This window comes from Chionomys nivalis, chromosome 23 (genome assembly GCF_950005125.1).
Source record: "Chionomys nivalis chromosome 23, mChiNiv1.1, whole genome shotgun sequence".
Lineage (NCBI taxonomy): Eukaryota > Metazoa > Chordata > Mammalia > Rodentia > Cricetidae > Chionomys > Chionomys nivalis.
Window position 1 is genome coordinate 1,600,421 of NC_080108.1, and position 26,264 is coordinate 1,626,684.

Consider the following 26,264-nt stretch of genomic DNA (forward strand, 5'->3'; position numbering starts at 1 on the left):
CTGGCATATTTGTGCTGTAGCCGTGACAGTCGCCATTTTCTAATTAATTTTTGTTTTTTGAGACAGGGTTTCCCCACGTAGCCTTGACTGTCCTGTGGAGCAGGCTGGCCTTGAACCTAAGAGATCTGCCTGCCTCTGCCTCCCAAGTGCTGAGATTAAAGGTGTGCGCCACCATTGCCCAGCTAATTACCTTATCTTATAAAGTAGGAATTCTCCACCAAAGCTACAGACTATGAAAATCCTTTTTCTGTTTACTGAAAAGGGGTTCTCATTATTATTATTTCTTTTTTTTTTTTTTTTTGAGGCAGGGTTTTTCTGTAGCGTTGAAGCCTGTCCTGTAACCAGCTCTTGTAGACCAGGTTGGCCTCAAACTCAAAGATCCGCCTGCCTCTGCCTCCCGAGTGCTGGGATTAAAGGTGTGCGTCACCACCGCCGCCGGGTTCTCACTATTGTAACCTTGGCTGGTCTGAAACTCACAGCAGTTCTCCTGCCTGCGATCATCATATACCACACCTGGCATGAAAGCTCCTTTTTAACAAACTAGGGCTTTACCAGGTGCAGCTCTGGCAGAATGCTTGCCTGGCACACATTACACCTTTCACAAAGCCCCAAGCTAGAGGATACCCAAACACAAAAGACGGCACCTTACACGCTTCTGGCTACATGGCTGCAGTGGACTGAAAAGGGACCTATTTTGCAGCTACTGCTGTCTAAGGGAATCTATTTGCTCATCCCTTCCACCTAGGCTAGCCAAGTGACTTGCTTCAACAATATGTGGTACAAGTGATACCCCCCGAGTTTCTGAGTCAGACTTTGAAAGTACCCTTGGTACCGTAGTACTCTAGGACCACAATTACATTAAGATAAAAGACCACATGGAGAGACCAACCATCCCACCTAGACACCAACAAATTTTCAAACAAAAGACAGCCCACACGACCTTTGCAAAGAAATCGTTTAACCAATCTCAAAAGTGTAAAAAGTGAAATGCTTTAAATTTGAGCCATTAAATTTGAGCAGCAACAAGGCATTAAGAATAAATTATCTAATCCTCACAGCAACGCCTTATGGTGGAGGAAACAGACCTTGGTTGGGACAGCCTGCCAGGCACAACACTCGTAAGTGTCCCAAGAACTCGAAACAAACGACAGGCCAGGGCTGACTGGTCAGTTCTCTCTGTTAAAGACAAACACCGTGCAGAACGCCAACAACACAAAGTCGTCTTCTATAACCTGCATAGGCAACGTGTCCTGATTTGACACACACAGGGCTTGACCCAGCGCTTCAGCAAACGCATCCTACATCCTACAAATGCATTTTCCTACACCTTAAGCCACATACGAAAAAACTAGAAAGTACCTCATCCTGAATTGTAAATCATGAGGGTGATTATTAAATAATCATGTTAAGAAAATGTGCAAGAATGTGTTCTGATCTGCCAAAAAATACCTCAATTTTTGAAATTTAAACAAAATTCACATTTTATTTAGATTGAAATAAACTGTACAAAATTGATTTTATTCACCAAAAATAACAGTAATATTTTCTGTATTACTCTTTAGATAAACCACAAAACATTTATTTTTGAAGGTTTTGCTTATAAATCAAGACACGGCGGTAGACAATCATGAAAGACAAGAAAACAGACAAGTCAGTTGCCTGTATGGGTGGCCTTTGCCTGTCTTCACCGCGGAGCAGAAGTGAATTTACCTGTGGAAAGGGCTATGGAAATGTGGGCTCGACAAAGGAATGTAAACAGCAACAACCAAGTGGGTCGACAGCGCCTGGCTCTGCCGTTCACTCGCTCCTCTGAGGTCCTTCCGTCCTGCAGACTACTGAAACCTGCTTGCTGAGCTCACAGACTCTGTAACTCCTGGGCTGCTTATCGTGCAGTTGGATTCTGTTGCTTTCTTCTCTGCTCCTGCAGTCCTGAGGCTTGGGCTTGCACGTGCTCAGCAAGTGCTCCACTGAGCTATCCCCGGCCCTTGCTTTTTTTTTTTTTTTGAGACAGTCCCACTATGTGGCCCAGGCTGGACTAAAACTTGTGATCCTCATGCCTCTGCCTTCCAAGTGCTGCTACCACAAATTTTAAGCACCCATAACTCCTACAGGTCAAAAGTCAATGGTGTACACTTCATCGTAATACATTATAAAATGTATCTCTCACAAATTCATTTTTCAAAGGCCTGATAACGCACCACCTGACAACTGAATCCATAATGATAATGTTACGTCTAGAATAACTTTAAAACAGTTCCCAAGTGCCACCAGCAGGGAGGCATTCTGACATTCCCGGTGCCAACTCCTAGAACAGACAGGTACGGAAAGCATGAGAGTTCAAACAGGGGCCAATACATGGGTTACCAACAGCTAATGACACACTTGACTGGAGGGCTTGCGGCAAGGTACACGCGGTTAACTGACCCACAATACCTTACGCTTTTCTTCCAAACGTCAAACACAAAAACGACAGTCATTTCAGAAATCTTTTAGGCATTTTCAATGGTTTCCGAATTATTCGTAGGAAGCTCTGGTTTATTTGTATAGAGTTTGATGTATGTGTCCACCATTAAATCCAGATCATGTTTTATATCAAAATTTATGTTAAGCAAAGCCAAATTACTTGACCTCTGGTCTGTCAAAGTGTTCCGCAGATACGCCTTGAGACGCTTCCGTCCGTTTTCATAGCGCTCATTCTCAACTTTCATCACAGGGAGAATACACAGGACCTTCAGCAAGGCATACACATTGGGGAAAAACTTAATGTCCGGAAGATGGAGGGCTTCGTAGATGGTGGACGGGAGCTCGATGTCTTTCCCTCTGTGCTTCCACTTGATTCTCCAACAGTGCAGCTCGGCTGAGAGCGTGTCAGGGTTGGGCAGGTCACTTCTGTACATGTCGGCATGGTGCTCCTCTGAGGTGTTGAACTTGAGCTGCCCCATCACCGAGGGGACCAGGGACAGGCATTTCAGAGCTTTGAGGTGCTGCTCAGAAAATATATCTTTCAGCTCCTGAATAATGTGCTCCACCGTGGGAACACTGAGGGTGTCTTTATAGTAACACTCCGAGGTCAGCTGAGTATCCAGGTTACCTTGCTGGGCCCTCCGGAATTTCCCTGGGAGTTTCATTTGAACGTCAAGTTTGGTTGCTAAGTTTGTGGCTTCCTCAAACCAAAACTCATGATAAACTTCGATGTTCTCCATCACCTCGTTAAGCGAATGCAGTACTGCAGTCAAACTACTGGCTGCAAAAAAGACATCCGAGGTTTGTCCCTGGAGATTCTTCCCAAAGGCTCTCGTAAAAGATAACACATTCTTAAGAACAACAATGGTAACGATGAAATCAAAGTCTGTCACTGCACTACAGAGGACAAATGCTCGCCCTGCTATGCAGTTATTCCACCTGATATTCGTGTCGCTGTTTATGCCATCTAAACACAGAACAAGTGCTTGCAGGAGATCCACCAAGACCTCAAAGGCGTCGTGCCTGCCTGTCCACTGGGAATGGCAGATCTCCTTCAGTTCTTTCCCTCGCTCTGCGCTGTTCTGGAAAAGAACAGAGATCACATTGTCAAGTTCTAAGAGCAGCTGTGGTGACCGGTGGAAAAAAGAACAGACTTCCTCGATCGTCCCTAACGCCACAGACACCCCGACCACAGGGACAGACTTCGCCAGCCAGGCGTTCAAGGCACAGGAGGAGCAGAGGGTGTAGACGGCCTGGGGGTATTTCTCTAAAAGTCTCGAGGCAACAACTTTCATCTTGGAAGAAAACCCACTGGACACAATGTAGGCCTGACCACGGCAATACTCCATATTCAACCCCCACTTCTCGGTTATCGTAGTGTGAAATTTCACAGCCAAAATCTCTGCATCGGCTTCGTAAGGCAGGAAGCCCACAAACTCCTCTCTCAGGTTGTGAGCTTCATCGACAAACCTCACCAGCACGGGCAGGTGCTCCTCTCCTGCTATGTCCACCACATCGTCCGTGATGATAGAGAAGAAGTGTGAGTCCCTCACTTCCCTGAGTGTCTCCTCCCGGATGCAGCTCTCGCAGATCTCCAGCATCTGTCTCTGCTGAGCTTTAGAGCAGAAGAGCGTGTTCACCGCTGTGGTCTCAAATCGCTTCCGCAGGACCTCTTCTCCGGAATTGATCCGGCACTCCAGCAAGGCCTGAAAGTTGTCTGGAGCGAAGAGGCCTTCTGGGACCTCATCAGCCTCGTGCCCATCCAAGGGTATGTTCTGCTTCCCCATGAGAATCAGGATCTCAAACAGCGACTTGAGGTACTCTTTGTTCTCCTTCTCTTCGAGGGTGAGAGGCAGCACATTTCCATCCTGCTGGTTCCCTGTTTCGGCACTGGGGTTCTGAGCAGTGTTGTTAGTTTCCTGTTCTTGTTCACAAGCTTCCTCAACTGGAAAACAAAGGAACCACAAAAGACAAAATAGATTACAATTTTGATTGGCTAAATATCTAAAATCTACAAACTCATTCATTCACCATTAAAAGAACACCGACAGGATAGGACCCAAATTAAATTAGTAAAATGAAGAGTCAAATGCTGTGGACAGACTTTAATAAACAAACGCTGTTATGAAGTTAAGAACAATTTTAATAACATTACACCTTGAGAAGAGCAAGGTGAAGAGGACAGTGTTTCCACAGGTATCTTACATCTCACATGTATCACACTACTTTCTTCAGGTGGATGCCACCAACCCCACTTGACTGCACAGTTGTCTTTCCTAGTCCAGAGTGTTCCATGGAAGCCAGGCCATGTTGTCATAATTACAAACTCCTCAGTGGTTCCAACTGCTAGCAACTCACAATGCTGCAAGTTCTGAACTCTGCTCTTTCCTCTGGGTTCATCTGTTAAGCGCCACAGGCTATCAGAAATGCTAACAACATCTAAGTGAGGGTGTTTACCTCAATCTAGCAGCTTGTTTTGTTCTACTGTTTCTAGCTTTCCTGCCTTTCTTTGCTGAGCATGTTTCTTTTTCTATAAAGAAGGAAAATATTATTTATCATGCAGCTACTGTGAGAATTAAACAAAGCACCAGGATGATAAATGGTATCAGCCAAAGCTATGTCTATAGTAGCAGAAGAAGATAAAGGAGGAGAGATGGTGTCTCTAGCCCCATCGTTTGATGACACATCAACACCAGCACCTACAGAGACTCTGTAACCACTACACCCAAAATACCCACTGCCTTACAGCCAGGAACTAATTATGTTCCACGATGTGTGTGGCTGGCTTTTCTGGAGCACTCCTTCCCTACAGGGACCCCTAACCACACCGAGGGCCTCGAGGGGAGAAGGCGCTGTGCTCTCTCTGCACATGACAATGCGGATAGCACAACAACTCTGCACACAGGGGATCCCCCAGGCTACAGGACAACACCAACCACAGTTTTACACTCACACTCAAGGAAGGTTTTGGATATGAAACACATTTATTTGTTCTTACCAGGCCAAGCCTTTGAAAAAGGAATTCAAAAGCGTCATCAACATTATCACTTACTTTTTTTCTGTTTCAGTGTTCTGATTTCATCTTCACTCTAAAAAAGAAGAAAAAATTTAAGACAATCATCTTTAGTAAATCATCTAGACTTAAAAAAGCCTGTTCAGAGCAAAAAAAAAAAAAATCTCATTTGAGAGTTTAAGGGGCTTTGTTTTTAAAGAAAGTGTCTCATGTACTCCAGGGTGGTCTTGAACTAAGTAGCTGAGGATGACCTTGAACTTCTGATACTTTGCCTTCACCTCCCAAGTACTGGTTTATGTGGTGCTAGGAATCGAACCCAGGCCATCATTCATGCTACACAAGTATTCTGATCAGCTAAGACTACATCCCTAGCTCCAGAGAATCAATTCTTCACACTGAATAGTCTTAAGACAGATGATAGGAAACCAAAACCATGTGACGTGCTCATGATTCCAAGCTTATAATGAAGTACTAGAAGAAAAAATCATGTGTTATTTACCCTACTTTCTCCCTAACGTATCCTAACCGGACAAATGCATACTGAGTGATAATTGAGATGAAGATAGACCACAGCACTTAGCGTCATATTCACGAGGACACGATGACTCCTCTTCCCAATCTAACCCTAAATGTCACAAAACCAGGAGGCTACTGACCACAGAACTTCATGAGAAGGCCTAGGAAGCACAAAGTGAGGCGCCAGCTCAGAGGAGAAAGCAACAGAGTCTCTCTGCGCCCCAGACCAAACATCAGAGGTAGAACTTTCCAGATCAGTCTTTCGTTCTCCCACCAACACTCTCTAGTGTTTTTATGCACTCCACCACTTTCTGTGGCAGGAGAGCAGTGCCAACGAAAGCCAGAGACAGCTCTGGATACCGCACTAACAGAACTATTAGCACGCTGGCTAAGTGGACAGCCCTCCCCTAGCCCAGAGGGCGCAGTTAAGGGATGGCAAGTGTGGAAGTGTGCCTGTCATAAAAGGCGGGACACAGGGAAGCGACAGCTGATGTGAAGGATGGCCGTGTGAGTGTGAGCACTCATCCGGGACACATCCCAGAGAAGCGGAAGGGAAAAGACGAGGAAGTAAAAATCAGCATGAGAGATTAAGTCCTGAGATGTAAACACGTCATCAGACTACTCAATGAAGGAACTGAAAATACACTATGGCACTTGCTTTTATAATTGTTTCGGTGGTGCTTGGGACTGAACCCCGTGCCCCGCAAATGCCAGGCAAACACTGTAACACCTGGCTGTATACCTGACCCTGTTCAATAAAATTTAAATGTCCACAATAAAAAACTTCAGAAAAGCTGGACAGTGGTGGTGCACGCCTTTAATCCCAGCACTCAGGAGGCAGAGGCAGGCAGATCTGTGAGTTCAAGGCCAGCCTGGTCTACAAGAGCTAGCTCCAGGACAGGCACCAAAGTTACAGAGAAACCCTATATCGAGAAAACAAAACAACAACAAAAAAATCCCTTCAGAAAATTCTCAGGAAGAATAGTGGACCACTTGAGGAAGCACCAGACTTCAGGGACAATAGAGACACACATACAAGATCCTGTGGTCTATAGGTATCCTCTCTGTGCTACCTAACATTTGAAATAAACAACATGAGGAGGCTTTAAAAAACACCTTTGAGAACTACGGGAGATTACAAAATGCTGCAGCTAATATGTTGCCTTTGTTTAACTCTGTAAAGCTGTGTTACTGTGCCTGTCTAAAACACCTGATGGTCTAATAAAGAGCTGAATGGCCAATAGCAAGGCAGGAGAGAGAAATAGGCAGGGCTGTATGCAGAGTATAAACAGAAGGAGAAATCTGGGAGAGGGAGGAAGATGTCAGGGGCCAGGCACACAGTCACCCAGACAGCCACAGAGTAAGAGTGAAGGTAAGGTATAAAGAAGAAAAGGAAAAAGCCCAGAGGCAAAAAGTGGTTGGGATAATTTAAGAAAAGCTGGCAAGAAACAAGTCAAGGACTAGTATTCATAACTAAGAATAAGCCTCCGTGTGTTTTATTTGGGAGCTGGGTGGTGGACCCCTCAAAAAGCCAAAAGAGTAAAACAACACACAACACTGAAGAGCTAACTTGTCTTCAAAACTAGGCGAGGGGGAGCTGAGTCAGTAAAACGGTTTAGCAGGCAACGGTGTGTGCCTCACAAGCCTACCCCGGGCTCCCACGACAGGAAAGGCCAGTTCCTGAAACCTGTCCTCCAGTGTCCACACGCCTGCTGCCATGGCATGTGTGCCTAATGAATAATTAATTACGTAACTGAAAATAAAAATGAACCGGGGTAACGTGTATATAAGGGTGTTCACCCAAGGTCAACAAAGACAGGTAGGTTTAGGTATCTGAAAGGTGGCAAAGGATTATAAAAGCATATATAATTTATACATTATAAACGTTTTATAGACCTTGTCACCAATAATAGCAAAATTCTCCACTCTAAAACAATCTAGATCTCCTTGCCACCAGTCCCAGGAAAGCAATGAGCTGGGTGGCCTGTAATCAACAACATGCCTTGTCCCAAGCCAACAACTATCAGCTGGGCTGTATCTGGAGGAGCTTTTCCAATTTAAACAGCACTACGACAGACTAACCATCTCAATAAACACGGCTCACTTCCTAACACGCTACTTGGGAGACACAGAATACCACGGGAGAGCTGCTAACAAGTGCTTCCGTGCTTGATGTAACAGGATGTGCAGAGAGAGCAAAGCTGAGGAGCCAGAGACATACCAACTCTTTTATTCGTTTTCTGTGTCTGCTATGTGGATTGTTCAAATGACTGGTGAGGTCAAATATTGTTGGTATTGCATTATCTCGAAGAACTGTACGATAAGGACTCTGAAAAACAAAATGTATCAATTCAGAAAAGGTCCTTAAAAAAAAGTAAATAAAATTCTACATTAATGACTTCTCTAGAACTTCTTTACCTGTCTCTAAAGTACAGATGTGCAAATTCCGATGCCCTTCTGTCATTCCATTAGCTACCAAGTCTACAGGAAGCACAGGTCTCGGAGTTTTCTATGCCCTTTAATGTGCAGTTACAATGCTCCCCTTACCTGCCATTCCCTCCACTGTTGCTAGCACTGGGAAATATCAAGGCACAGTAAAAACATGAACTTGACCAATAATGACTTTTTAGACTCCAGTTCCTTGATCTAAATAGGAGTCAGGTGTCAAGTAGTTCACGTCTTCCAAAATGAAATTATTCACATACTAAGGATAACAAAATACATAATCACAAGTCTACCAACACTCAATTAGGAATTTCTAAACTCCCTTCTTGTCTCAATGATCTGATCACTAAAGAGGCACCTTTCTCTGCCCTGCTGTCTCGCCAGAAGCTGGACCTAAACCTGCATAGTGACAGTCTTCCATAGTGAGCCAAGAGGAAGCTGGGACAACAAGAAATTAATTAAGGAGAGTAACTGATAAATAATTATTATTCCCACTAGTTAGTCCAAGGAGAGAGTGACTTTTATTTCTCTCTCCAGTTATAGGAAAACACACAAAGCACACTTCATTTGAGGAACTTTCTTGGTGGTAGTGATATTTCAAAGCTGACTTCTCTGAACTTTTTCACCTTGGTAAGGGAGGTTGGGAAGACAGGACAGGAAAATGTATCCAAATGAAACAATCTGCTTGGATTCCATCCAGAGGTGCTGTGAGCACTCAGGGAGAATTATTAGTCAGTGTTTTCTAATTCAATCCCACACATCACAGAAAACAAAAAGTCTAATTTATTATTATTAATTATTATATTTAATTTTTTGATAAGTTGAGACACGGTCTCACCATATTGCTCAAGTGGCCTTCAACTCATGATTCAATCTACCTCTGCCTCTTGACTGTTGGAATGACAGCTATGAGCCACCATGCCAGGCGTGTGCGCTCTCTCTCTCTCTCTCTCTCTCTCTCTAGGGTTTTTCTGAGTAGCTTTGGAGACTGTCTTGGAACTCACTCTGTAGACCAGGCTGGCCTCGAACTCAGAGATCCTCCTGCCTCTGCCTCCCAAGTGCTGAGATTAAAGAGTACACCACCACCACAGGGCACAAAATGCAATTTCTCAATACCTGGCTTCTAAGGTGGACTAAGAACTCTGAGTCTACCAGGAAGTCTGAGTTGGGATTGGTATGGACAAAGCTACAGAGGAAAGTTCACCTATGATACCCTGGGCTTTTCATTTTCTCACTAAGCCAAAGTCTCAAAATTAAACATAATCAACATCAAATAGTTGGGTGATTGGGGGATTGGAGGAGGGAGGAGATAGTCTAGAGAATTTTCAAAATTCAAATTTAGCAGACAAAGCAAAGATCAGAAAAACTGGAATATGAATGAAAATGATATATTCTATATTCATTTATAAATACACATGTCAAAAGATTAAATCTAACTCACATGAACAATGCTAATTCCACATCGCAGTTAACTTTGCAATTTAAAGGAACCACACTTATCTTACTCTAGCACCAAAGATAACAGAGGTTTTGGCTTTGGCAGAACTGCTCATGTACGCTAACAAGCTCTTAAATGCCAAACTAATGAAGCCAGCAGGCTCACATGTTTCAATACAGTTATCATGCAAGCCAGTCTTCAAGATGCTCGTTCTGCACACACAGAAAGAACATGTCTCCCATTTAAGTTAATTTACTAAAGATGAAAGAATCATTTGAGAATTACAAAAAGCAGAACTAGCTATTCTATTTCTACTCTATGCTCTGACTAAAGTCAGCTACATTAGTGAGCTATATTTTAAATTTCTCAGATTAATCAGGTTAGAATTACACAGTTAAAAGATGATATTCACTATACTAAAAGTAAAAATGCATGGTTTGTGTATTTTAAAATGAACACAAAAGTAGTTTGCCTTTAAAACATACGGCTGATCAGTATAACGCTTGTAACAAAGCAAGGTTTAAAAAAAATCCCTCAAATATTTGTGATTAAATTGTTGAACCGGAATTGGCTCACCTCCCAATGACTTCACAAGTATCTGCTTCAATTAATATTGAGAAATAAAATAACCCAATCATTCTTTAGTTTTCTGATGCCTCTGCAAAATGTATCTGAAAAAAATATCAAAATAAATTGCTGCATAATAATATATAGTGTACCTTCAAGTCAAGTTCACGTCTATCCAAGCCTAATCAGAATGTTAGTTATACCTAAGAATGCTATGGATTTACCAAACTCTTTCTGGTTGGTTTCTGGTCCACACATGTCAATCAAATCTGCCTGTTTCTTTTATGAATCACATACATTCTCTTACTAGAGAATCTTAGAACATTAAAAACCCTAAAATTTTGTTCGGGCCCAGAAGGGAAAGGTCTGGGTGTAAGAACAGCTTCATGTTACCCATGTGATACAGATTCTTGTTCTAGCTAGCCCTTAAAATTACACAGTGGGAACGAGGTAAGTGTTGGCTCTTAAGAGGACACTCAAGCCATGAACAAGAGCATCATTCCTAGATGAGACTGCCATTCACAAGAATGCTCTAGAGGGGTGGTTAACTCAGTGGTAGAGCTGCGTAGTGCACAGAAGGCTCCGGGTTCTATCCCTAAAACCACATTAAAACAAAACAAACAAACAAAAAAACTCTAGAAAAGTAGCTTGAAATGAACAGCCACAGTATTACACATGTACATTTTCTGTAAGTTTAAAAGTTATTACCTCTAGTGAGGGGGGGAGGGGGCATCAAGAAAAGAGGGGTTTAAAAAGTCAAGTTTTTGAGAGCAAGCAGATACTACTACTAGACTCCAGACCTATCTTCAACTCAAATGGTATAGGCAGACATTTAATAAAAACTGACATTGCAAACCAGACAGCAAGGAAGGAGAAGCCAAGCTATCACTTACAGTTCGACAGATCATAGAGGTCTCAAAGTGTTTGGCGCATAGTCGATAATGCTTATTTAGCTGATCGGGGGTTTTGTCTTCTAAGTCTGCTCTCCTACAATTTTCAACCCACTTCTGGCATCTGTAAACAAAACCAAAATATAATTATGAAATATAAAGTCAAAGTTTAAATTTTAGCATTTGGGCTGGGCATAGAGCACACACCTATAATCTCAGTACTTGGGAGGTTGAGGCAGGAAGACTCTGAGTCTGAGACCAGCCTAAACTACATAGGAAACCTCATCTCAAAACAAAATTAATCTGAGTCAGGCATGGTACATATATATATATATTTTTTGGGGGGGGTCTTTCAAGACAGGGTTTCCCTGTGTAACAGTTGTAGCTGTTCTGGAACTAGCTCTTGTAGTCCAGGTTGCCCTTGAACTCACAGGGATTCACCTGCCTCTGCTTCACAAGTGCGCCACCATGGCCCGGCCTGATATACACACCTTTAATCCCAGATGCTGGGATTAAACAAATAAATAAAATAAATATATTTGGAGCAGGCAATGATCTCTTTTAAAGGGCCACAGACCATACATAAAAGTTTAGTTAAAAATATATAAACATATTTATAAATAGACTCAAAACAGAAATCTGTGCCAAGTGTGGCACATGACTTTGATCCCAGCACTCAGGAAGAAGAAGCAGGCAGATTTCTGAGTTTGAGGTCAAGCTGGGCTACAGAGCAAGTCAGGGTTACAAGAGAAACCCTGTCTTGAAAAACAAAAAGAAAAAAAAAAAAAAGTATGGATAATGTAGAGAAAGAGAAATCAGTCATTTGAAATTAATTTCTATATGTAGTATAAAGATAACTATTTCCCCCCAGCACAGGGGATAGAACCTGGGACATCACTTATGCTAATCAAGGTCTTTAGTGCTGAACTCCATCCCCTTGCTGAAGACACCTTTGGAATTCCCACCAAGCCTGTTGTCAGATGCCGCATTACAAATCAAACTTTTACTATCCCCCGACAAACTGTATTTCCCAATCTTCCTTATGTCAGTAACTGTTTTATGTTAAAAGTCTCAGGAGTCTGGGAGAGATGGCTCAGTGGGTGGAAGCCTTGCAAGCCTGGGGATCTGAGTTCAGATCACTGCGCCCACACGAAAAGCTGTGTCTGCAGCTCTAACCCTATGGGAGCAGAGACAGGAGGCCTGCCGGGGTTTGCTGGCCACTAGCCTGGCTACAAGTTCAGTACCCACACTACCCTCATACACATACATAATCTCGGGAGTTACCCTTGACTGTTTTCTCTTATAACCCACACCCAAACTATTGGCAAATTAAGTTGGCTTCATCGCAAACTTTATCTAAAACGCAGTGTGTCTCTTCCTCCTCTTCTGATCTGGACTATTTCAACAGTCGATCCCTGGTCTTCCTGCTTTCGCTTTTGCTCCCCTACAATGAACAAGAGTAGCCAGAAATCCCTGTGAGAACCTCTCTCAGCTCTAAGTTCTCCCGCTTCACTCAGAATAACCCCGGAGTGTTTCCCACCGACAACTTCCTGAACAACTTGTGACTCCCATACACACCTCATCAGCAAGCATGCCTTGACTGCACTCTTCCTGTCTCCAGACTTCCTAAGGTATTTCATGGATGTCCCCTGCCCTAATTCAACTCTTTGCTCAAATTCACTGTGGTGAGACTTTTATTGTTCCCTCTGTTTAAAATACCAATTGTGCCTCTCTCGTTATAATTTAAAAAAAAAAAAATGGGTAAGGGCCGGGCGGTGGTGGCGCACGCCTTTAATCCCAGCACTCGGGAGGCAGAGGCAGGCGGATCTCTTGTGAGTTCGAGGCCAGCCTGGTCTACAAGAGCTAGTTCCAGGACAGGAACCAAAAAGCTACGGAGAAACCCTGTCTCGAAAATCAAAAAAAAAAAAAAAAAAAAAAAGGTAAGTGAGACAAGACCTCACAACCGTAGCCCTAAATGTCCTGGAACTTGCTTTAACTCAGACTGGCTTCAAAACTCAAGCTAATTCTCCTGCCTCCTCAGAGCTGGGATTACAGAGCAGGTCACCAAACGCAGTTCCCTGGCTATACTTTTTTTAATCTACTTATTTATATGCATAAGTGTTTTACACTTTGAGCCTGGTACACACAAAGGCCAGACGAGGTTGTGCATGAGATCCCCTGGAAACGGAGTTACAGGGGGTTAAGCCACCGGAGGTGGGCTCAGAACCCAGGTCTTCTGCAAGCGCAGCAAGTGCTCTTCAGCGCTGAGCCGTCTTTGCAGCCGCTCCCTGGCTACCTTCAAACTCTTCCAACCTCTGCTGTATTTTTCTTCAGGGTATTTTCTCATTTGGGGGCACACTACTGTAAATATTTTACTTGCCAGTTTCCCACCACTTGAATGTAACCTCTGAGAGCAGGGACTTTTCACTGGCTCATCTGTTACCCTGCGCTCAAACCAATTTCTAGCAATTGTAGGCTTTCGATAAATATTTGTCCAACTAATAAATAGCATGCTACATTACAACGCCTGTTGATAGATCTGCTCCCTCCACGGATTAGGCGCTTTCTGCGGTTCCTGACAGCATTCCCAGGGTCCCCAGCACCTGACATGAGTACTCCAAACACGGCTAAGCACCGACTTTTAAATGAATGGACCAACAAGAGAGCCCCGTGAAACGCCTCCTGCCCATCAATCACACGCAGTCCCTACGCCTCTCAGAGCACGACCCGGAGGATGAGCTGCCCCAAGGGAAGAGTGAAGTTTCAATACCTATTCCCACGCCCTCACACGCGTCCTCGGAGCTCACCACAATAACCGAGGGAGACAATGAGTAACGGTCTGCCTTTGAACGCTGCGAGTGATGACAACCCCGAAGGAGGCAGCAGTTGTGACCCGACTGAAGATCAAAGCAAGCGGCCCGACTCCAAACAGAAACACTGTCCCAGGAGCAGAGGCAGGGCCGCCGGGACCGCAACCCGGGAGTCCTACCCTTCCTTTGACAGCTAGGAAAACGAGCCGGACGACGGAAGCCGCTCGGCGCCCCCGGGGTGGCACCCTCTCGGCCGGGTCCCCGAGGGCGCAGCAGCGCACGTGCGCCAGACTCCCCGCCGCCTCCGCGCCCCGCTCACCTACCTGGCCGGGTCCCGAGGGAACCTGAAGAAGGCCAGGTCGGACTGCGTGCTCTTCCGTGTGCAGTTCGGGGCGGCGCAGAAGTTCGGCATGGTCGTCCGGCCACCGGCCGGTCCAGCACTCCCCTCCCCGCCTCGTCAGGGCAGCAGCACGGCCGCCCCGCGGGGCCGGGGAGGGGAGCTGGGCCGGCCGGCCGGCCGGCTCCGCCAGGCCGCGCGCGCGGAGGAGGGGCTGGCAGGCGAAGCCGCGAGGGCCAGGAGGGGCGCGCGGGCCGAGGCCGGGCTGGGGCCGCGGCTCCACAGTGCTGTGAGCGGCCGGGAGGATTTACCGCCGCCGCCGCCGCTGCTGCACCTCCAGCCCGCCCGGGACGCTGCCGCCTCCTTCCCACAATGCACCCTGGCGCTCGGGGGTGCCCTCTCTCCTCTCAGCCTCCTCCTCCTCTCCTCGCCGGCGACCTTTCCCGCGGGCGAGCATGCGCACACGAGCCGAGCGCTTCCGACCGGGCGTGGGCTGGAGGCGGCGGAGCCCCGCGCCTCTGCCTCAGTGCGCACGCGCACAGCCCAACCCGCGCGAGGGAGGCATTGCGCATGCGGCCTAGCCTCCCGGGACTCCGGAGCCAGCAGAAGCCAGGGCTTCTACGGTAGGTTTGTCGTCCTTCAGGTCCCCGGGGCGAGTTCTGACGTTACCGCCACGGCCGCGTCATCCTGCTTTTTGAGTAGCCGCGCTTAGGCTTCCGTTGCATGGATCGCCATAGACTCTTAGGACCACAGAATCCGCACGACTTTGATGACTGCTTTGCAAACTCCGTGCACGGATTGGACGCAAACGTTGGGGTTGTAGAGGCTTTAATTTTTCCCAGCTTTTTCTCTCGGTTACTTTATAACTCGGTTAGTGCGAGATTGCCAGCCCACACCTCGACTAGACGCCAAGGGCGAAAATTCACAAAAAGCAGAAACTTCCCTGGTGGCTTCTTGAAGAGCAGGAATAGCGAGATGATTAGAGATTGATACCTCGGGGCTTCTCACCGTCGTGGCCTGATCATGTTCCTGTGTGACTTAATGCCGAAATGAGTGGTCGCTGTTTAGAGCAAAGGATTAGTATCAAGTTTTACATGAAATTGAACAAGTCTGCCAGTGAGACCCACCGTCTTTTGAAAGGGTTTAGGTAGGGCGGGAAGGTGGCCTAAATGATGCATAAAGAGTTCGTCCAGTCACGCACAGGACGGATGAAAATACCCAGAAAGTCAAGGACTCGGTTTTTTCAAACAGGCAGTTAACGGTGAGAATGCTGCTGAATGTTAGACTCATTCTGAAAGAAAACCTGAACATGAGAAAAATGTCTGCCAAAGTTCCAGCGAGTATTCTAAAGGATGAGCCTGAACTCGAGAAATTTGAATTCCCTCTGATTCATTCAAAGGAAATTACGAAAAGCCATCTTATAGTGAGGGAAAGGGTTATGGAGTCCTTTGCAGCAGAAATCTGGTGGGGAAATGTCTCTGCCTGTGTTGAATCCCAGAATCCACGTCTCCACCCCCACCCCGCCAGCCAGCTTCTGCAGGGGCCAGCCTCAGTCAGCAAGCATTCCCCCTAGGGTGGCTCAGCATTGGTTCACATCCTGCTGAAATGAGCCTGGGGTTGCCAGAACCTGACCAGGGAGCAGTCCTCATCTGCTTTTCATCTCTTGCTCCTCCTTCACGCTGGGCAGGATCCATCTACATATAATACTGACCTATGGGGTTCTCTTCCTTGCTGTTCCCAATCTTCTTGGAGGGCTTGTGGCTGTTGACTTCTGGTTATAGTTTTTTTTTTTTTTTTATTTCAGCAAGTGTGGCTCTCTTCAGTGCCTGTAGCTCGGCTTGGGGCTACCCTGCACATCCTGCTGTCCCAGGGGATCGTGCCAGTGAGAAGCGCAGGTCCAAGTCTATTTCAGTGTCCCGGGAGACATAATTTTCTGAGGGGACGCCAAAAGAAGTCCTGCAGTTTCAGCCTGCTTCACAGTCAGGGCCTGAGAGGTGTGGTACAGAAGGCAGTGTGATCTAACCCGAATGACTCACGGTTGGCCTACAATAGTCACGTCACAGAACTCCCCTCCTCCGGCAGGAGAGCTAGGTGTGCCTCATTCTCCTGAGCTTTGGACCCATTCTTTAGGGGTGTTCCTTCTGTAAAAGAGAAGGGTTGGCCCTAGAACATTTAAGCCATGAGACCCAGGTGAAGACCGTGATGTCCCGTGAAGAGACCAAAGTGACTCTGGGATGCAGTGCCAATTCACACACGACATAGTAACTGAGGTCAAGTGTGTTTTGGATGGTGTGAAGCTCTGTAGTGCTGATTGCTGGGGACAGGTGGGGTTTACAGAGGAGGTGGTTTTTAACTATATCCGTGAAGAAGGGTGAGAGAAAGGACCATGAGATTGGAGGATGCACAGGAGGTGGTGCGGCATGAGGCGGTGTAAAAAGAAAATGCACTTTTAGTGTTAAAATACTTAGGTCGGGCGGGGGGCAGGTAGTTGTGTTGCAGACGAGGAATTTGAAAACTTTGGACTTCCTCTCTTCTGACTTTAATTTTAATGCTAGTAGTTTATACATTGCTACCCCTATCTGCAGGTAGGTTTATGATAAACTCCCTTGTTAGAGCAGCTAATTGGACTCTCCCCGCCCCCTTCAAAAGCAGGCTATACAAATTTAAACAGTCTCTTCGTACCTCGCTGCCAGAGTTCATGGAATGAAACTTGTCTCAAGAGGGTTGCAAGTACTCCACATGGGCGGAAAGCATCTCAGAATGCCTAAGGGGGTGCAGAGGGAAGGAAGGCAACAGCTTCTCAGTGCTGGCCAGTGTCTGCCTTACCCAGGGGTTCTGACACTTAGTGACTGGCTTGCTAAGAAGTAAATAATACTGGGTGATAATCCTGACAGTGCAATTCACTTTACTGTCTCTCCTGCTTTCAAATGGTTTCAGGGCCGGGTGGACCTTCAGTTGTGAAGTTCCTTGAAAGCTAGATCTTGTCATCCAGCTCTTGAAGAGGGGTGGAGAGAAGGCTCAGCATATTCAGAGCACCGACTTCTTCCAGAGGACGCGGGTTCAAATCCCAGCACCCACGTGGAAGTTCACACAAAGATACATGCAGCATAACACCAATTCAGTTCGCATGACATAAAAATAAATATATCTGGGGGCTGGAGAGATGGCTCAGTGGTTAAGAGTGGTTCTTTTAGAGAAACGGGGCTCATTTCCCAGCACCCACATGGCAGCTCACAACTGTCTTTAATTCCAGTTCCAGAGGACCTAATGGCAAAACACCAATGTGTATAAATTAAAAAATAAAATTTTTAAAAATTATATTTAAGTTCGAGGCCAGCCTGGTCTACAAAGGGAGTTCCAGGACAGGCTCCAAAGCTACAGAGAAACCCTGTCTCAAAAAAAAAAAAAAAAAAAAAAAATTATATTTAAAAAAAAAACTTTGAAAAACAAGCAGCACCTTACAGACTTCTCCCTGCTTAGTAGTTTTAAGACATCCCACTTTTAGGTCATTAAATTGTCTTGTGAGATGAAGTTCTGGTTCCTCCATGCTTGTCACCCAGGACAGTATATCTTAGGATGAAGTCCCCACTATTGCAATAATTTTGATGAATTTATTAATCTTTGCTCTGGCCTTGTAATCATTACAGAATAGTGTGTCCATGGGCACAGACCAGGATCCCACGATCACTACTTTCAGGTCTTATCTCCATGTTACTTTATTTTACTTTGTTTTTTTGAGACAGGGTCTCTTCACAGCAGAGATCCACCTGCCTTGGCCTCCCAAGTGCTGGGATTAGAGGCGTGAGCCACCACTCCTGGCTCTCACTTATAGCACAGATCCTGAGAGAAGTGGTTTCTGGGTTTATTTCATCCTGTAAACAGGGTTAGAATGAACCCAGCAGTGATGCTGGACTGAGACCCATATTGAAATACAAGGCCCCAGAAGTAAAATGGTCTAGGTTAGGGTTTAAACACAGAATACTCAGAAGCAGGTGTTGGGAGTGTGAACTCAGATTGTTCTAAGTGGTTTCCAAAAAGGGACTTAATTTATTACCCGAAGTCAAGTCCCATGTAGCAGTCAGATTGAAGTGCCATTTCAGCCCATTACTCCTTTGCAAGGCTTTCCCAGACATACTCAGCAGTGGCAGAATGTCCCAGATTTGGGGGAGGTAAAATTACCGCCCTGACTTCAGTCCACTCTCATATGACTCTGCAGCATCACTGAACCCAGCCGTAGAGCCTGGGCTCCTGGGTGACGGGAGAGCTCTAGCCCAGCAGCGCTTGCTGAGTACCTGTTGTCGCTGATGGCCTGCACCTCACTGCACAGGTTTCCTGAGTTCCTGGCCCTGTAGACTGAGATCCAGCTACGGTTCTGGGCCACACCTGGAGGTGTGACTGCCTTGGGCCTTTGGTGTGGTGTGATTTTCCTTCCTGATCTTTGGACCGTCTTCCTGCTCCCGACTTAAGCCGTGGTCCAACTGAAGCAGGCCGTTTCTGCTTCAGCCCTGGTTCCAAATTGTCTTCCTGCATCCGCGGAGTGGAATGGGGAGGGGTGATACAGCCGCTGGTGGCCAAGCCCTCCCTTAGCAATCACAAGGATTGGGTACCTCTGGGCCCTAGAGTCAGGAAGCCTTTTCAGAGCGGTAGCTAGTCGTCTTCTCCCTGGCAGGAGGTCAAGCCTGGTGTCCTGTGAAGTCGAGAGAGCTGGCCATTCTCAGGCTTCGTCAGCTGACTCTCCCGTCATCTTACTCCCTGCTCTCACCTTCACTCCTCTGATTCCGAGTCAGTTCCATGCTACTGTATTCCATGTTACCGCCAGATACCTTCTAGGAAGGTACCATTCCGTCACTGATTTTTGTCTACTTTTCTCTGTCTCAATCACCTCATCTTGCTTCCTGTCCCACCCAAAGTAATGAAATAAATCATCTTTTTTGGGGGGGCAACATTTTATTGCTTTATTTTTGTTGTTGGTGGTTGGTTTCTCTGTAACAGCCCTGGCTTTACAAACTAGGCTGACCTGAAACTCAGAGATCCACCTGCCTCTGCCTCCCAACTGCTGGGATTAAAGGCATGCGCCTCCGCTGCACAGTTTATTTTTTTAATAACATTTTTAAACAGCATTTTTTACAGCGTTTTCAGTCAAATGTTTACCAAATCTTTGATTTGAAGAAACAAACAACCAGGCAATGGTGGCACACACCTTTAATCCCAGCAGTTGGATTCAGAGGCAGAGGCAGGGGGATCTCTGTGAGTTCAAAGCCAACCTGGTCAACAGAGTGAGTCCCAGGACAGCCAGTACTGATACACAGAGAGCCTTTCTTGAAATACTAAAAAACAAAACTCCGTGTATGGGTACTTGTGACCAGCACTGGGGTGTGTCCTTTTAGGTGAATCCGTTTTTATTTAGCCTAAACAGATCTCTCTTGTCTTCATTGGAACGGCTTTCCCAGGGCTTTGGTAGAATTTCAGATGGAGCAGACCTTTACAGTGTTTCCCAGGAACCAGTAGTAACCAAACCCTCCGGCAGCCGTATGAAAGAAGATTCTGTGTTAATTCACTCAACAGATGTTACTGAGTGGCTCCTGTGCCAGGTACCGTCCTGTGAGCTGGAATACAGCAACGGACAAAAGTGAGCCCAACCTTGGGTTTGGCCCCTCTGCTGAAGACTGCGGTCACGTGTGCTCACACTAACTCACTATTAACGGCAGCCCTGGAAATAGGGATGACCTTTGCCATAGGCCTCTGTGCCAGATGTCACTGTGCCTCTCCAACGTCATTAGGAACCCACGGACTGTATGTTCCACTTAATTTTATTATCCTTTTGCACAGATCCATATTGGTAGAAAAAACACACTGGCAATGCTGGAAGTGTAAATTGGCAACAGCTTTCTGTAAGGCAGCTTGGCAGTATCTGTGGGGAGCTTCGCAAATGTTTGTATCCCCCGATCCTCCAAGTCCACTTCTGGGAATCTGTCCTAAGGAAATAGTCTAAAATATGGGCAGAATTTATGCTTAATAATCTGAAAGTCTAACGGTAGAAATCGGTTAAATAAATTGTAGTCTGACTATGATAGGCTGGTAGTATGCAGTCGTGCTAACAGAGAACACTTAGCAGCAGACTAGAAAAGCTTGTGATGTTTTAAAAGAAATAAAGAATTCAATGCATACATCCAAAAAGATTCAAATGGCCGGGCGGTGGTGGCGCACGCCTTTAATCCCAGCACTTGGGAAGCAGAGGCAGGTGAATCTCTGTGAGTTCGAGACCAGCCTGATCTACAAGAGCTAGTTCCAGGACAGGCTCCAAAGCCACAGAGAAACCCTGTCTCGAAAAAACAAAAAACAAAAACAAAAAAAAACAAAAAGATTCAAATGCCTAGAAAGGATTTGTTAACTTTTGAGTTGCTGAACTGTTGAACTTTAATTTTTTTTTTTTTTTTTTTTGGTTTATATGCCTTTAAAAGATATTTCTTGCTGGGCAGTGGTGGCACACACTTTTAATCCCAGTACTGGGGAGGCAGAGACAGGCGGATCTCTGTGTGTTCGAGGCCAGCCTGGTCTACAAGAGCTAGTTCCAGGACAGGCTCCAAAGCTACAGAGAAACCCTATCTTGAAAAACCACAAAAAGGATATTTCTTTAAAATTAGCACAACAGTTTAAAAAATAGCATCAAAAGTTGGCAGTGGAGAGGTGGCAGCTCTATCACTTTGATCCATGAACGTTAACTGGCTTGGTCACTCGGAGGCTGCATGTCTTGTGTTGGTAGCCACAGTGGGACAGAAAGGAAAAGGATCCCCACCCTCTTCCACCCATGAAGGAATGTGACCAGAAGCCCCACAAATGCCAAAGTGGTTATGAAGACACAAACGCTTTCTGGAAAGTCCTTGAGTCTTCCAGAGAATTTCTTGAGGGCTAAAAATAGCTTTCAATGTGCTAATACATCTGTCTTCTCCCATAGCAGGGCACACAAGCAACATGGCTGTGGGCAGTAATATTTGCACGGGGAAAGCCACATGCAAATCACAAGATATTTAACATTGTAACTATTGAGGTTCAGAAATGTTATCCCATTGCTGTCTGGAATATATAATATGTATTCCCGATAAACATACAGTAATACAATTGTGTCCTGTACATAATTGTGTTATTTTTTTAAGATTTAGTTCTAAGCATTTGGAGGTGTATGTGTGAATATGAATATGGGTGCCAGTGTGGGTGGGGCAGAAGAGGGCATCTGATCCTCTGAAGCTGGAGTTAGAGGTGGTTGTGAACTGCCTGCCATGGATGCTGGGTACTGAACTCAAGAACTACAAGAACATCAGGCTCTCTCAACCAATGAGCTCCCCGCCCCCTTTTTTTAAAAGATTATTTGTTGTGTATAGTGTTGTGCCTGCATGTATGCTACAGGCCAGAAGAGGGCACCAGATCTCATTATAGATGGTTGTGAGCCACCTTATGCTTGCTGGGAATTGAACTGAGGACCTCTGGAAGAGCAGCCAGTACTCATAACTGCTGAGCCATCTCTCCAGCCCCCAATGAGCCTCTTTAGCCTCTATGTTGTAGGATTTTAAATGTACCCCGGATAAAACTAAAACGTGCACTTCAATACGAAGACGTTATCACCTTGGTAAAATTTCCAGCCTCGGAACAAGCACACAAAGTAAAAAGTTGCATTTAAGCGTTGTATAGATTATGGATGCCCTGAACTGCGTGAGTTCCTCAACACCTACGTGTTCATCACTCTGTGTGGAAAGAATACTAATGGGGCTCAGGCTTTGGTTCTGGCTCCTCGGCCGGCTGTGGGACTGAGCAGTTCATCTACACCCCAAGTGCCTCCGTCATTTGTCTATAAGAGGGGCAGAATACCACGTATCCTACGGCATTGTTCATTTCTCTAATTCAACAAAAACTCGGGCTTATATGTGCCTGACATTGTACTAGGCAGAGCGTATGGTAATATGCAAGACAAAAAAAAAAATCTGTGTGGGCATACATCTAAGTGAGGGAAATGTAGCATCTCTGTGGTCATTAGACGTGACTCTAACACTGAATAAGAGGAGGTGCAGGGCAGGAGACCTGGCATGCAGTTAAGTGCCCCCGTTGTCTTCCTGATGACTCCTAGATACTCTACATAGTCGGGGGGGTGGGCAGCAGAAAGTGGACCCCGCTCGCTGCTTCGTTCTATCTCTGGCTAGTCACTCCCTAAGCCAGTTCTGGCTTCAGACAGATTCTTCCATGTCCTATGAGTCTTACAGTGTGTTTCCAGAGTGACAGATCAATTCAAAGTGACCTTTCCTGGAGCTGCTGTTGGGCGTCCTTGCATGGGATGAGATGGCAGGTGTGAGGTCCACAAATGCAGGGCTGTTGCCGTCTAAGCACAACACACACAATCGTTTTCACGGTTGCTCCTCTTCAAGGAAAGCTGCACTCTGCGTCCACATCAGACACTGGAGAAGCAAGCAGGGCTTACAGCGTTAGAATTGGCTACTGTGTTATTTATGAGAGACAAGGGGGTGCTGACAAAAAGCCAGAAAAGATGCTCTCACATGCGGTTTGTTCATATTTTTACTTGTCAAGAATTTAGGAAGTTGAGAAATGCTTACGGAAGCAGCCAGAAGTTTACCCCTGGCACTGGAAGCCTTTACCAGCTTCATCCCTGCCTCAGCCTCCTCCCTTCAAATTATCTAAAGAGCCACTAACTGATTTTCTCTGGGTCTGCTCTTGTCCTTAACTGCTGCCTTGCTCTGTGGGATGGAGGGAAAGGACCAGATGTGGAGAGATGTACCCACTGTGGGGTCCTGATGTGGAGAGATGTACCCACTGTGGGGTCTTGCTTTACAGGACTAATTTTCCCAGAACACGGTTGTAAGGACCCAACTCCTCTAAAGGAAACAGAAGGTTGGAATTGTCGCCTTTACAGTCATCGTATAAATGAGCAAAGGGCGGTGAAGAGGCGAAGCGTGCAGTGGAATGGTCGCTGTGGCTATCACTAGGCCCTCTTAAGGAGAAAGGCCCCAGAGCACTGGCCTTAGGAGCGGTTTGAAACCCTATCTCCTGGAGGAGACTGGACATCGCCCTCACCTTACGAACTTAGTAAATGGGGCTTATTAGGCAAAGGGGTCTGTTGCCAAGCCTGATGACCTGAGTTCAATCCCTGGGACCTCCATGATGGAGGAGACAATTCCCACAACTTATCCCATGACCTCTATGTGTGTGCCATGGCACAGCATGTCCCTACACACACACACACACACACACAGACACACACAGAGACACACAGACACACACAGAGACACAGACACACACAGAGACACACAGACACACACACAGAGACACACAGAGAGACACACAGACACACACACAGACACACAGACACACACAGAGACACACACACAGACACACACACACACAGAGGTCCAGGAAGGTTCGACAGCTTCTTGAGTTGCACATCTGCTTAATGGCAGAGCTGGGACAGGAACAAGGGACTCTGAGCCTATCCAAGCCAGTCAGATGGTTTTTTTTTTCCATGATGTCCTTCATAGTCATTTCTTTTACTAAAATGTTTATCCTTAAGGTGTCTTGCATTTGATGACTAATCAGATGATTTGTAGAGCTTTAAGGTCAAGGCACAGACCGTGGTACAGAGCTCTGAGGAGTATGATCAAGGCACAGACCGTGGTGCAGAGCTCTGAGTATGGTCAAGGCACAGACCGTGGTGCAGAGCTCTGAGTATGGTCAAGGCACAGACCATGGTGCAGAGCTCTGAGGAATACGGTCAAGGCACAGACTGTGGTGCAGAGGTTCCCCACATCCCCGGGGTGTCCACTCACAGATGTGTATGTATGAGGACCTGCTGGTCATTCTGCCTTTCGCCTTTTCCAGATGATCTTCCCAAGTTGTACGTTGCACTTTTGTGTTTTTAGAGTTTCTCACAGAGGTGTTTAATGTCCGTGAGAAAATGAAAACCTGGACACATAAATCCTGATAAAGCGCCCAGCTATCTCCTCGCTGCTGGCTCGTATTTCTGTGTTTGTATTTATGACACGGTGTATGAAATCATGAATCCTGTCATATAATTCGGACTTGCGTTTCTGCAGGTTCTCAAAATTCTCAACACTTCACTTGTAAACCCCACTGTATCATGCTACGGTGTTTCCATAGTAACATGTTTCAAACAGAAAAACAGGAAGCCCGAGGAGGAAAGATGGTTTCAAGCAGAGAGAAAGGGGGGAATAGGGGACGGAGAGACAAAATCATTCGATGTGGTAGAATACACAAGGTGTTATGTGGGGCACACTAAATACTCTGTCCAGTTAAAAGTCTCCTGAGTGGAGTGGCCTGCCTGCTTACCACAGGAAGGCGGGGTGCAGAGGTCAACATTTGGCGTCTTTCTCCATCGCTGCCATGTTGTATGAGACAGGGTCTCTCACTGAACCTGAAGGTGGCTAATTGGCTCTTGCCTTGACTGTTCTGGAGCTTACTGTGTAGAGCAGGCTGGCCTTGAACTCACAGAGATCTGCCCGCTTCTTGCCCGTCTAAGTGCAGGGCTTAAAGGTGTGTGCCCCCATTCATGGCTTGCATACTGTTTTTGAAATTCATTTATAGTGTGCATATCCCACACTGTGCATGTGAAAATCAGAGGACAGCTTGCAAAAGTAGGATTTCTTCCTTCACCGTGTGAGTCCGGGAGACTGAACACGTCATCAGGTTTGACAACAAGCACCTCTACCCACAGAGCCGGCCAGCTAGCTGGCCCTATATATACTAATTATTTTTATTTTTATTTTATGTAAACATTGCTTTTACAATTATTAATTTATGCATAATGAACACTAAGATTACTTTTTAAGAAAGAAGAAAAAAATACACATTTTATGGCCGGAAAGCTATCTGCCCCCAAGGAGCTGATGACTTCATGGGAGGCATGGGATACATACACACATACCTTTCTTACAAGGCAATAAGAAGGATAATGGAAATTTCACCAAGTGTGGGTGGAAGGATCAACTCTGCCTGGGAGAGCGGTCCTTCAGTAAAAAGAGGTGACATTTGCACAGGGTCATAAAGATGAATAGAGGTCTCCAGGGCTTTGTAAATTGTTAGGCTCTGTGCAAGTCTAAGTTAGTCTTTGGCCGTCGTTACCCTTCTCTCGTATAAAGCTCTCTTTCTTGTCTCTCTTTCCCATGCTCTCCAAAGGCCAGGATCTCTGGGCCAGGAAGCAGCAGCAGTTAAACAGTCCCACGTCAGTGCTGCAGCCAGTGGACTGCGGTGCATCCACAAGAAGCAGATTCAGGACCAGGAGAGCTGAGCCAGGAAGGTTGAGGTGGGAAGCAGTCACCCCACCTCCTCTGTTAGCACCGTGTGGAAAGGCCAGCTTTGCTTGGGCCTCCACCCTGACTGGTGTGAATGTCTCTACCTGGGGCGGCGGGGTAAGAACTAAGAGCAAGCACCACACATTGGTCTCATTGACCCCGACAGGAAATGACACGTTAGCTGTCTTACGGTCTGCAGACAGGGCGGAGTAGAGAGTGGGGTGTGAGCCAGGGGACAGGCTGGGTGGCAACGGATGATCTGTTCTCGATTAATGTCTTCTGATTTAATTCTCCTGGTCCCCTCCCTGGGGTATCATGGTGTCGCACCCCTTCAGGGTCGGGGTTAGAGTCCTTCTAATACCTCTATGGAAAAATTAGTCAAAGCTTGCTCTGGGCCAGCAAAGGACTTGTGTTGGTCACAATGTGTCCTCCTGTGCCTGCTCTTATTTATTTACTCCCTTAACAAAAGTATACTG

General features: G+C 46.0%; 2 protein-coding genes across 3 annotated transcripts; one reads left to right on the top strand and one right to left on the bottom strand.

Annotated features, from left to right (window-relative positions):
• Window positions 1-1,464: 1,464 nt before the first annotated feature.
• Thap12 (THAP domain containing 12) lies at window positions 1,465-14,837 on the bottom strand. 2 transcript variants are annotated; one of them, XM_057756551.1, is made up of 6 exons: window positions 14,466-14,837; window positions 11,336-11,456; window positions 8,214-8,321; window positions 5,516-5,552; window positions 3,939-4,408; window positions 1,465-3,545 (listed from the first exon to the last, which is right to left on the bottom strand). In XM_057756551.1, exons 1-6 carry the CDS (start codon window positions 14,552-14,554, stop codon window positions 2,490-2,492), a joined length of 1,881 nt encoding a protein of 626 aa, XP_057612534.1. In that variant the 5' UTR covers window positions 14,555-14,837; the 3' UTR covers window positions 1,465-2,489. The 2 variants fall into 2 exon arrangements, with proteins under 2 accessions (XP_057612534.1, XP_057612533.1); XM_057756550.1 differs by having other exon boundaries at window positions 1,465-4,408.
• A 228-nt stretch (window positions 14,838-15,065) lies between these two features.
• Gvqw3 (GVQW motif containing 3) lies at window positions 15,066-17,423 on the top strand. The gene is given in 2 exon segments (XM_057756233.1): window positions 15,066-15,625; window positions 15,628-17,423. Coding segments are annotated over 2 exon segments (522 nt in total). The 5' UTR covers window positions 15,066-15,528; the 3' UTR covers window positions 16,053-17,423.
• The last annotated feature ends 8,841 nt before the right edge of the window (window positions 17,424-26,264 follow it).

What these genes read in the sequence shown, in the direction of transcription:
- Thap12 (XM_057756550.1), bottom strand. Translation starts at nt 14,554, where the DNA reads ATGCCGAACTTCTGCGCCGCCCCGAACTGCACACGGAAGAGCACGCAG. An exon ending in CCTCTATGATCTGTCGAACT is followed by an intron (nt 8,322 to 11,335) that starts GTAAGTGATAGC and finishes TTTGTTTTTCAG; the next exon opens with AGTCCTTATCGTACAGTTCT. An exon ending in AACACTGAAACAGAAAAAAA is followed by an intron (nt 4,409 to 5,515) that starts GTAAGTGATAAT and finishes TTTGTTTTCCAG; the next exon opens with TTGAGGAAGCTTGTGAACAA.